Source organism: Rattus rattus, chromosome X, assembly GCF_011064425.1.
Source record: "Rattus rattus isolate New Zealand chromosome X, Rrattus_CSIRO_v1, whole genome shotgun sequence".
In the NCBI taxonomy this organism is placed as follows: domain Eukaryota; kingdom Metazoa; phylum Chordata; class Mammalia; order Rodentia; family Muridae; genus Rattus; species Rattus rattus.
This window is the reverse complement of record NC_046172.1, coordinates 102537185-102549384: the sequence shown is the minus strand read 5'-3', so window position 1 is coordinate 102549384 and position 12200 is coordinate 102537185. Positions and strand designations below refer to the sequence as shown.

Here is a 12200-nt window from a genome sequence, read left to right as displayed (position 1 = left end):
AAGGAATTGTATTAATCCAAACTACATTTTCCCGTTGGGTTAATAAGAGATGTATTGGATGGTTTCATTTTACTTCACCTGGAACCTCTCATTTTGAGCCTTTAGGGGGTTTAGTGATTTGATTGGCATATCTATTGAGTAAAACGTAACACAAACCGTTCGAAATGTTGAAAGTTCTGCTACATTGTGGTACAGAATCAAGCTTGGCCACTCACTGAACATGTTACACAGGCATGTTCTTAAAAATTGCTGAGCCTCTGTTTCCTATCTATCTATCTATCTATCTATCTATCTATCTATCTATCTATCTATCTATCTATCTATCCATCCATCCATCTCTATCTATCTATCTATCTATCTATCTATCTATCTATCTATCTATCTATCTATCTATCTATCTATCTATCATCAATGCTCTCTAAAGAGTATTTCATGTGCTCAGGTGAGTGAGATCACTCACTCAGTTTAATACCCAGTAGGTGCACGCAGGTTTTCAACACATCATTGCAGAGCCTGTCATTTGGGGCAGCAGAAAGAAATCCTATTGGCTATGTGTAAAATACATAGATGGTAAAAATCTAATTGTTCTGAAATTTAATTGTTCTAATTATTTAGTTGACATTCTCAACCTATGAAGAACAGGGGGGGATGGTTTATTCTTACAGATCCAGAACTTAAGGCTTCCATTCTAGCAAGAATTCTAGATGTCACCCAAAATAACACTATTTTTTAGCCCTAATTAAAATGGGAACAATTTTCTTGGCCTAAAAATTAGTCCCTACCTCTAACCCTCATTTTCTCTCCAGTCTTTTCATTTCCCTTACAATTCTTTTAACAGTACTGGAGAGAGAATCCCGTGCCCCATGCATTTCAGGTAAACACTAGTAGCTGAGATGTACCCCCTGCTCTATTTTGCTGGTCTTAATCCCAATAGGAGTCACTTGCAAACTATTAAGCTGTGGTCCAAGAATTGGTGGTTTGGATTTTCCAAACCAAGCTTACAGTGGCTGCAAATGAGTATTGCGAGTAAAGGCAGTATTTCACGTAACTGTAGACCATTGATGATATTCTGCAACGTGGCTGATAATAGCTTATCAAATCTCTCCCATGTCATCAAGGCACTGTGCTAAGTAGTTTCTGACATGTCCCATTTAATGTTCCTAACAAGCTTATATGCCATTAATATCACAACCATTTCCTCTTTTAGTAAAATATATAGACTACTACCCAAATTTGCCTACTATCCTTGTGAAGGGGTCATGCTAATCTTCTCTGTATCATTCCATTGTTAGTATATGTGCTGCTGATGTGAGCACAAGTACCATTTCATATATAAGAAAACTGGGAGTCAACAGAAGTTAAATTACTTGTCAAACACATTTAGTAAGTGGAGAAACTTTTGCTCTTCTTTGTCGTGTTTGCATTATAGAATAGGAAGCAACCATACTAGGACTTTGCTACAATCATATAGCTGGCTGGGCATCAGGTGGCAGGAAAAAGCCTCTTAATTTCCTGTTCTCTGAGCCCTCTAGACTTAACTTGGATAGTATCTGCTTCCGTATTTACATTCCGTACACTTGCATCATTCTTTGCCAGCTCAGATTATTCCAAACATCAAAACTGGCAATGCTCTGACAACACGATCTCCATTAAGCAAGTGCCGGTGATAAGTTGCTTTCTGTTTACACGAGTCTCTTTTGTAGTGTTTAGAGACCACATCTCTCTCACACACACACGCACACACAAGCCCCACTTCTTCCATGTGTCTGGTGGTTATAGAACCGTGACTGATCCTTGACTCTCTCTCTCTCTCTCTCTCTCTCTCTCTCTCTCTCTCTCCTCTCTCTCTCTCTCTCTCTCTCTCTAACAGAGTGAAGGGACTACATGTGAATAACACACCATAGCAGTCCAAAATCACCCGGAGTAGTTTACATAATGGCAATTCACTTTTCATGACCCTCATTTTCTCCTCTGCCATTATTAACACTCCTGCACTCTATTTTTCAGGTTTCTCTGACACTGAAGGACTCAGACTAGTACTAAGTAAGCTCAGAAACATTACTCCCTCCTCTTCACTGTCTTTTCTCCTCCTGAATTGAAATCTTTGGCCCATCATTACCAGGAGGGAAGGCAGTGTTATTGACAATAAACCATGATCCATTCTCTGGATCTTTACAGTGATTTAAAGGAGTTCTAACCTATCTAGTTTCTTCACACTTTAGGATGGGGAGGGGAACACCCATAAAGAAGGGGAGGGGGAGGGGTTAGGGGGATGTTGGCCCGGAAACTGGGAAAGGGAATAACACTCGAAATGTAAATAAGAAATACTCAAGTTAATAAAAAAAAAAGAAAGGAATAGTCTCTCAAGTATTTAAGTACATGTCAGTACAGGTTTTAAACTTCAGAACTCAGAAGATATGGGAGAGGCACGCCAAACTGAAAGCCATTACCTATGAAAAGAACAGGTAATATAGGTAAGTTCTTCCCTAACTGTACTGGGGAGAAATTAATACTCTTCTAATCAGATTGCCTGAAACAAATACCTATAATAGATTGTAATAAAAAGACACCTGTAATTCATCTCTCTGATCTTGAATACTTCTTTCAACCTTATTATGTAGTGCACATGGAAAATGGATTCTTTTACTTTACTTTGGGATAGCCCACAATGTATGCCAAATCGATTAAGTATTTTCTATCCCTTAATTCAAACGGGAAAAAGTAGAATCTGTGACGATGAATTACTTTAGAATTATTCTGAAGTTCTTTTAAACTCTGTCCACTAGAACAGACCCGAACTATATAAAAGCCCAAGAACTGGGATTAATTTAACCAAAGCTGGGTAAAGAAAGAGCACTGTACGTGATTAGTACTGTTCTCCTCCCTACATACATAGTCAGCCACATCAATAAATAAAGCAATGGGCTTTCCAATAATGTACACTTAAATAGTTACAAACGTACATGTAGAAAAAGGATACAGTAGTGCAAAAAATAAATTATTAAAAGAGAAGGAAGTATGAACATTATTTTACACAATGCTCTATAAAACCTGAACCATTTGAAACGCGACCTCAAGTCAGCGAAAGAACGCAGTAACATTAGTATCCCTGCTTAATATTTCAACCACACACTCATTCAGCTATGAAAGACAAGTTACTTTTTAATTTCAGAAAAAAAATGATGCTAAACATCAACATTTTTTGGCCTCTTCCACACTTCTGCTGCTTGTGTGTTAGCACAGCGTGTTAAAAAGCATCTGAAGACAGAAAGCCGAACAGGTCACATCCTTTGCATCTTTCTATCTATTTTCTGTGTGGCCAAAAAGCAGAGTAACATCTCTCTAGGGTACTATCTTCTGTTAAAGTGTTATTACAATTAGCTACGTTTACAAGAACATTGCCCTGGGGCAGTGGAGAGGGTGGAAATTCCTCTTCCACAATCCAGACCCATTAATTTTGGTTTCTCGATATGAAGGCCAGGATACGCCGGATACCATTCAGTCTATCCTTTAAGGACCTCATTGCTAGGAAGGGAAGCTGAGCTCTGCTTTCCAGGGGAAGAACCGCCAGTGTCCACCAGCACCAGGCTGGACCATCCGGATTGACCTGCAACAGAGAAACACAGTCCATGTATAGAAGTCCACATGCATAAGGTTAAACAGCCCACACGGAACTGTTTCTGCCTTTGGCAGAAACTGCTGAGAGTCTCCAGCATTTTCCTCTTTTCTTCATTAAGCACACAGTTACATGGTGTCAGGGGGTGAGGAAAACTGTTATATCTCAGGCATCCTTGCAGCTAGGTGAGGCTGTAAGATCAAATTTTGGCTAAAAACATAAAGAGAAGTGATAGGTCTAAGTTCCCAGTCATGTTATGGGAAAAGAACATGTAGCCTCTGCCTTCCAATTTCTTTTGAATTTTTTTCATTATTGTATGTGTATGGTGTTTTGTCAGCATGCATGTCTGTGCACTACAGAAGTCAGAAAAGGGTATCAGATTCGCTCTAACCGGTGGCTTTGAGCCACCATGTGGTTGCTGGGAATTGAACCAGGATCCTCTGGAAGAACAGTCAGTGCTCTTAACCTCTGAGACATCTCTCCATCTCCTCCCCATTTCTCCAGAAAGATTGAAGACATGGTGATGGTCAGTCTTTGTCAACTGAGAAAAAGTGACCCTCTAACGATGGCAGAGCCTTTGATGGAAGAGCCCGGTTCCTGAATGCTCTCTTGGAATAGAACTGACATAGCCCTCCAGGCCTGAGGCCTTCTTTCTCACTTGAGCCACAATCATATTTAGTACGTGTTAAACCAAGCAAATGAACATCTTAAACGATGCACTATGCTCCTTAGGCAGTATGATTTTAAGAAATGGAGTACCCACTACTTTGTCCCTTCCACTTCTAAGGGTCTGGTTAGGTCCTTTGGCCTGATCCATTTAAAATTCAGGCCTTTAATCCTATGATTCTTTGGGCCTGGCATGTCTTTTAACTCCCATCATTTTCTTTCTTTGGTGGAAGACTGTAGTCTAAATATACCATGTCACTAACAGAACTATAGCTATCTTCTCCCCTGGAACCAAGAGCTATGATTTCCAGTCTCAAAGAACAGCAACCAAACATTCCAGTTAGAAAACACATTTGTGTTAACCCTCAGCTTTTCCTTTTAACGAGACAGTTTGCACTTCTTATCAATCCTTCACCAAAATTCTCTTTGTCATCAGCTTCCTGAGCATACATTTAAGGCATTTATTGCTAAACCTCAAATGAGTTTTCTTCCAACAACTTTCCAAGCAAGTCAGCTTTCAGCTTGTAGAGAAGCACATGTGGCTGATGTAACTCCTCCCACATGAGGTTATTTCGCTCCAAATTGTTTCATGGGTTTCTTCCTGAATGCCCGAGAATCCTTGGCTTCTCTGTGTCTTTAGCTTCATCTGGGTACTACCAGCTTTATATTCTGAACTTCCCCAGGATCAGCAACAGATACTTACACTGCTGTTAATACTGTGGCTGTTTCTAAGAAACCTCCCACTAAGGTACAACACTCTTATTCGTGGAACTGCTTGGGGTTACAGGGTTAGATACAGCAAGCTGGATGAGTCTTTCTGCTGCTGCCACCACCAAGGCAACACGCTAACAAAACTAATAAGGAAGGAAATGATTTGAGCTTGCTATGTCATTAAGGTCTTATGAATCACGCTGAGGCATCTGTGTTTTCTCCTGTGGAAGATGTGGTTAGCATTGCTGATCTCTATCTTTTCCCTGACTGGGAGAGAATGTTCCCCAGCAGGTGAAGGGGAACATTAAGCTTGAACATGTCCTTGTTCAGAGTTATGCTGTCTTCTTGAATCACAACAGCCAAGAGCTGGACCATCAGAAAGCACTTGCTAGCCTTGCTTTCTTTAGCACATGTGAGTGATGCCTCTGTATCAGGAGGGAAGCAACACACCTCAGCCAATTAGGAAACAGAGAGGCACTTTGGAGCCTCAGAATTTAAGAGGAGGAAGAACTTTTGATATTCTAATGTTCCTTTCTGATTTTAGAGAAAAATTGAAAGAGGAGAAGGGATTTAACAAAGGTTACAGTTAGAAAAGTAGGGAACATAGTTTTGGCAGAAAGATCAGAATATATGTGTGTGTGTGTGTGTGTGTGTGTGTGTGTGTGTGTGTGTGTGTGTGTGTGTGTGTGTGTCTCATATATATGCTCATTCAGAGCTTTCTATAGTGATAAAATCAGGAAGCATACATTAAAAAAAGAATCAAATTAGTAGTTATAGGAGTGATACTACTGTGGGATAGCCAGATTAGAATATGAAGAAAGTATGCATTTGCATAGACCATCTAAGCTCCAAATTGGAATTCTCCACAAACATTGCCTGATTAAAAGCAGGCAGGCAAGGCAACTCTCCCTGCTTTCCTACTAGATTGTGGATCTGCAGCTTGAGCTCAGAGAGCTGATCCTCATAGAAGACAATCCGTTAGAACCTAACAAACTATGTCCTTGGGGTCAGTGTTCTTAGGACCTGCTCGAGCTAGGAAGAATGCTGAGGGTCTTAACTTGCAGGGGCTATGCATAGATAGGCTGGATAGGAAGGTTTCTGCAGCTGCGTCCTTACAGGATATCTGACCCTACCTCCTAGTTCCTGCAGCAATGGGGACATGAAGCTGACTGGAAGTAGTAGCCTTTGGTCCATCTCTCTTACTTCCTGGCCTTTGTACAGATCCTGTCACCCTGACATTACTATGGTGTGGTTCTGGACTCCCACTGATGTTTCTGTTAGTGGTATCTGTCCTCCCTTCCTCTTGTCTCATTTATTTCTCACTATCTGTCTCAGTTCCAGGTTTCTACTATTTATCTTTGTTCACCCGATTCAGACTTAGGACCTTTCTGGCCTTACTCATGATGCTCACTCCCTAGCTACACAATACCTTATCTGTCCTCATTTCTGCACTTGACTTGCTGGATGACAACTACATACCCATCTAATCACCTATAACAGGTGGGGCAACCTGTTATAAGCAGATATTCTTCTATACCTGGGGGTCTTCATCCTTCTCTGGCATTGGGCCAAAGTGATTTAGTATCCGATTCTTCAGCGATGGTTTGAGTGAATGAAACCATGAGATCGCTTGCTCGTACACACAGTTATGCAATCCCACGAGTTCAGCACAATCGTCTCCCTGAACCTGAAACCATCAGAATGAGAGTGAAGCAACCTCCATGTTCTCCATCCATCTCAGAACTGGTTTTGACACCCCTTCACCCGTCTGGCTTTCTCCTATGTAAAATATGGAACATCTAGCACCTGGCGTACCAATATGGCAGAGAGAGCAGGAAAACGAATGGTTTGAAAACAATGCCTGAACCAGCAAGCAGAGAAGTTTAAGGTGGTGCAGCTGAAGGCACATGAGTGAAGTGCATTGTGCTGGTTAATGCCACGCCTCTGCTCCTTTCATTTTTACATTCATTTCTTTCCTGCATTTATCCAATAGTCACGTATTAATCCACTACATAAGGAATATAATTGAACACAGGGTTATTGACATCTTCATCTACCCATTAGCTCAGAAAAGCAAGGATTAATTGGAAACGGGGCCATTTTTGCTTTCAGAGATGGCAAAGAACTGTGATTTAGAAAGCGTGCTCTTGGGCAGGTTGCACATTTTAAAAATGCAAATTTATATTTGAATCTACAATAATCTCAAAAGAAATGAGTTGGAAAATATAAATAAATCTATAGTTAAAAATTCTTATGTGCTGACTCCATGCTAAATCAAGCCCTTGGTGTTCCCAGCAGAGACTGGCTGAAGGAGTCTAGGGATTAGCCTAGACAAACGTTAAGCACAACTACAATTCAGCTAAGCAAGGAGAAGGATGGGAAAAGGGAGGACTATGGGCGCGGTTGGGCAGCAGTCCAGCAGTATCAGTTCAGGAGCAACTTGGTGAGAAACCCCAAGGCCTCAAGGCAATTCTGAGAAATCCCTTTGCAATCATCTTTGTATATCAAGCTACATTGATAATTTGGCTTTCAGATTTCTTGGCACTGGCCACCCTCACCTTTAGATCTTCAATGTATTCAATGTCAGCAGTGTTGTAGCCATCCCGTTGACCCTGATGGAGCACTTTGAAGCGCCTCTTGCCTATGCTGTCAACCACTGATCGGCCGTCAGAAAAGAATTGGACATTTCTGATCTCCAAGATGCAGCCATATTCTGCAAACCTGTTTATTGAAAATCAAAGTCAAAATAGAATGTTGGCGAGTTCTATTGCTCTTGACCTGGACTCCAGCCATTCTTAACACATTGAGATGATCACTACAGGATTTCTAGGCCCAGATCTACCACAGCAGCTACACAGAATAACTGCTACCATTTGTTGAGCATATACTATGTGCCAGTGTTATGGCTTAAATGTTTATCCTCCTCAAAGCTTATGTTGAAATTTATTTGCCATTTTAACACTGTTAGAAGGCAGGACCTTTAAGAAGTGACCAGGCCATGAGGACCTTGCCCACACCTTGCCTAGTTACTGCAAGAGCACAGTCACTGTTAAGAGGCAGGTTGGAGTCCCTGCATCTCACTTTCTCTTTGTCTTTCTACCATGTTAGAACATAAGAAGGCCTTATCACATCCTGACCATGATAGCACACAGTTACAGTCCTAGATACAAAAGAGACTAATAACAGGAGAATCACAAATTTGAGGCTTACTTGGGCAAGTTAGAGGTACCTGGTCTCAAAATAAAATAAAACCAGCTTGGAACATAGCTCAGTGATAGAATTGAGCTACCTAGCATGTGCAAAGCTCTGGATTTAGTCATCTGTACAAACAATGGCTATTATCAGATGCTGGCATATTGGCAGTAGACTTTATAGTCTTGATAAATGTAGGGACACATTTCTAATGATTAAAGCTACTTGTTTTAGCTCATACCTGTAATCCTAACACTGGAGAGGCTGAAATAAGATTGCTACGAGTTTGCTGTCAGCCTGGATTATACGGTAAGCTCCAGACCAATTTGGGATATACTATGAAACCCTGTCTCAAAAAAAAAACCTAGTGTTTACTATACAGCATTATGTTACAATATCCAAAATAGCTTCCTTCAGCCAGGAACTGAACTTAGTACTTGGTGTGCATCAATAACTCATCAGTTCTCCCAATAAGCAAGACCAGTTAGGTAGGCATACCATCATGCTCACTTAACAAACCGGAGACAGAACAGCCAAATGTTTTGTCCAATCTCAAAAGACGCTCCAAGGCACATGCCAAATGTAAAAGTAGGCAGCTTAATTCCAGGGTTCAACACTCTTAACAAGACAATATTTGTCTGTGTTGTTTGTTTTTGAGATAAGCTTCCATGTGACTGGCTTTGAACCTCACATGTAATCAAGAATGACCTTAAAACTTGTCTTCTCCTCCCTCTACCTCCCCATTGTTGGGATTTTAGATGAGCAATGCCACTTCTGGTTTATGTAGTGCTGAGGATAGACCTCAAGGCTTTGTGGCTGGTAGGCAGGCTGAGCTATGGCCATAGCCTACAAGACATTTTATAATGTCTGCCACCTGCTGGATGAAAAATTCCCTCTAGGGTTCTCTTAAAAAGGGAGCCTCTCATACTGTAAATCAAGAGAGACTTATCATCCTCCTAGATGCTTCGGTGTTTTGAGCTGTCTAACCTCATGGACTTGTTGACCTCGCCTCTAGAAGCCTTCCAAAGTGAAGTAGAAATCCAACTTCCCTGCTCTCTAGGTCTCTTCACTTACCCTTTGACAGGATCTCCAAGGCACATGCCAAACTGTTTTGTGCCTGTCTCAATACATCTCCGAATCATCAGGCGGTAACAAGGCTCAAAGATGTGCAAGGGACAAGGAACGGTGGGATAGGCCATGGTACACACGAAAATAGGCACATTCTTATTTAAGCTGTCAGGAAGAGAAGATGAGATGGATTTCAATCCAAGGGAGCAGAACACAGAAAGATTGGTCAAATGTCATGATAAGGAGTCTTCAAAGTTTAATGACTGATAGAAAAACCCTGAAATGCCCCTGATGCTGTAGCCAAGAACCATGACCCAGTGCAGACTACACCGAGGCTGAAAGCCTAAACTGTCATTGTCCAGGCTAAGTTTGTTGATTAGTGTACATGACAGCTCTTCTTTCTTCCCTCCCGCTCTTCCTCCTTCCCCTCCTTTCTCTGCCCAAATGGACAAATTCAGGCGACGCACTTTGCTTGAGACATGAAGAAGGGTACTGATGATATACATGCACCAGCTTTTAGAAAACCTGCAAAGTCCTTATATGCATCTCCAATTTGCAAAGCCTTCAGAGATCATTCAGAACAGACTGAGCCAGGAGGAGTAGCCAGCAACAGACTGCCAAGAATCACATATTCCAGTGATGCTCAAATGCTCCTGGACATCAGAATAAAGAGGGACCCTTAAATCTAGATGGCTGGGCCAATACCTTCAGAGATACTGACTGGGGCACTCACTCTGGAATTGGGATACAGGAATATACTTGAAAATTCACGCACACGGCCCACTGAGAAACCCCAACTGGACCAGCTTTTCAGAGTCTGCTCCTCTGAATCATCTAGTAAATTCAGTGCAGGGACATTATACCTAAGGGGCCAAGAAATTTATGGCCATCTGCCATCTGCCTCCATCTTAAAAGGGGATAGGTCTGAGATGCCTTTAGACAGAAAGCCCCACGGTATGTTCAAGTACAACCTTAAGTGAAAGCTGAGAAAAGGACTGAGAGAGGTCCAAGGATAAGAGAAGAATCGGGGGGGGGGGAACCAAAAATGTACAGAGTAGTTTTACTATAAAAGTCAATGAGGAACAAAGATTTCTAGTGTCTGAGAAAAATATTATATGAGCTGAGAGGCACATCCAAACCAATAGGATGCACTGTTCAAAAATGGTCTCTTCCCAGGGGGGCCTATAAGCAGAAGAGTTTGTCCCTCCTCAGGAAACAGTTCACCTTCAGAATGCTCTGTGTGAGGACCCTTGTGGAGGGCAGGGAGGAGGGCAGCAGTCAGTGGGGTCAATCTTAGCAATTATTTCCTGCTTTTCCTGCTATGTGCACAACAGGCAGAGCCTTTGAAGATGCAATTATGTCTTCATCCCAACCCTTCGCCTCTCACACTGGGTGTGGCAGAGGAAACACACACAGGAGCTATTGCCACGTATCCAGTGCTTGCTATGTTCAAACTCTTTGGGTCTTCAGAACAAGTCCATAATGTAAGAGCTATTTTTTTCAAGTTCTTGGCAAGCAAAGTGAGTCCCAAAGAGGTGACAGAGCATATCGAGGACTACAAAGCACACTCAGTCGTGCAGCTGAGTCTTAACCCCAGGTGTACGTCACACCACTCTTTAACAACTCCACCACCCATTTCAGGACTCAAAGGAATCTTCTCGTTGTTCTATGTGGCCTCCTAATCAAGCTGCTCCTTAATTCACTCCTGCTCACACCATGCACTCAGTGGTACTGAGGTGTATCAGGTGGCTCTGCGGTTTGGCTGATGAGCTTCTTTGGTAAAAGTTTAACAACTGCTTCTGAGGGGGATGGGAGGGGGCAGTCTATAGCACTTGTTGACTTCATGGTTGTAAATACTCTCACCATGGTTATTTCAAACTATTAACAGGATATCATTTGAGTAAGGAGCTGGTGAGAAATGTGACAGTCCTCGTGTGCATAAAATGGAAAATAGAAACATGTATATACATACTTAGAAAGCTCTTCCATTTCTTCTTCATAAAGCCTTCTTCGTTCCTTGAGATCTTCTGGCAGGAACTTAGCTATGAGTTCTTCCATTATTACATTCTTGCTGTATTTTCTTGATGGCAAGCACTAGAAGAGGAACAAGGTAATGAACTGTTATATGGCTCACAGAAAACACAGAAAACTTCTGATGTAGTCCAGATTGTTGGGGTAGAAATCTCGCCTTGTGTCTGGACAAACCACAACAGGACAACATGGTTCCATGTGGAAAGATTTAATGAGATTAGAGTAGAAGAGGGGAGGAGCAAAGGCAGGCCATGAGAACCCAAAGGACAAAGGGAAGAAGAGCAAGAAGCAAAAGAGAATGAGAGGGGCATGCAGCTCCTTTTATAAATGAAGTTGGGGTATACCTGGCTGTTTTGCCCAGGTAACTGTGGGGTGGGCTTAGACAGAATGCCAACACAGATAGTAGTCAAATCACTCAAGTGTTATAATTTGCAAACTAATACAGCCACAATATGTGTATCTTTTAGATGCCAAGAGTTTTGATTTTCTTAAAAAAATACAATTGAAAAAAAATAAAAAAAATACAATTGATCCTTTAAAATGAGAAAAAATATTTTAACAAAGAAAATAATCATATTAAACTTCTGAAAATCTCACAGATGAGCTGGAGCTTTGGATTTGAGTTCATGTTCATGTGTGAACTGAAGAGGGGTGAAGCACATTTCCTTTTTGCTTTCTTTATTGTTATATTTATAAGCTCTCTCTGGGAAGTGCTAAAAGACTCTGGTCAAAGGATTCAGGGAACCAAAAGGCAATGTTAATATATTCTTTCATGCCCTGCCCTATTGAATTGAATAGGGCATCCAAATTGAATGCCTGGCTCCTAGATATCATCAAGTCTTTATGTCTTAATTTTAGTTCAAATAAATATCACACAAATGCTAACAGCCAAGTACAGGTCTTGTCAAAATGCAGA

At 41.4% G+C, this 12200-nt stretch overlaps 1 protein-coding gene and 1 non-coding gene across 3 annotated transcripts in view; both read right to left on the bottom strand.

The window, feature by feature from the left end:
- Positions 1–1209: 1209 nt before the first annotated feature.
- On the bottom strand, positions 1210–1316 carry LOC116889424. The gene has a single exon (XR_004386389.1). It is a non-coding gene; the product is annotated as a U6 spliceosomal RNA (small nuclear RNA).
- A 1661-nt stretch (positions 1317–2977) lies between these two features.
- Lonrf3 (LON peptidase N-terminal domain and ring finger 3) overlaps positions 2978–12200 on the bottom strand; it is a 33415-nt gene continuing 24192 nt past the window's right edge. For both annotated transcript variants that reach the window (XM_032890101.1, XM_032890100.1), the window contains 5 exons: positions 11226–11347; positions 9260–9418; positions 7552–7714; positions 6531–6680; positions 2978–3607 (listed from right to left, as the gene is read on the bottom strand). In XM_032890101.1, coding sequence (XP_032745992.1) covers positions 3452–3607; positions 6531–6680; positions 7552–7714; positions 9260–9418; positions 11226–11347 — 750 coding nt within the window. In that variant the 3' untranslated portion in view covers positions 2978–3451. The remainder of the gene's footprint in view (positions 3608–6530; positions 6681–7551; positions 7715–9259; positions 9419–11225; positions 11348–12200) is intronic.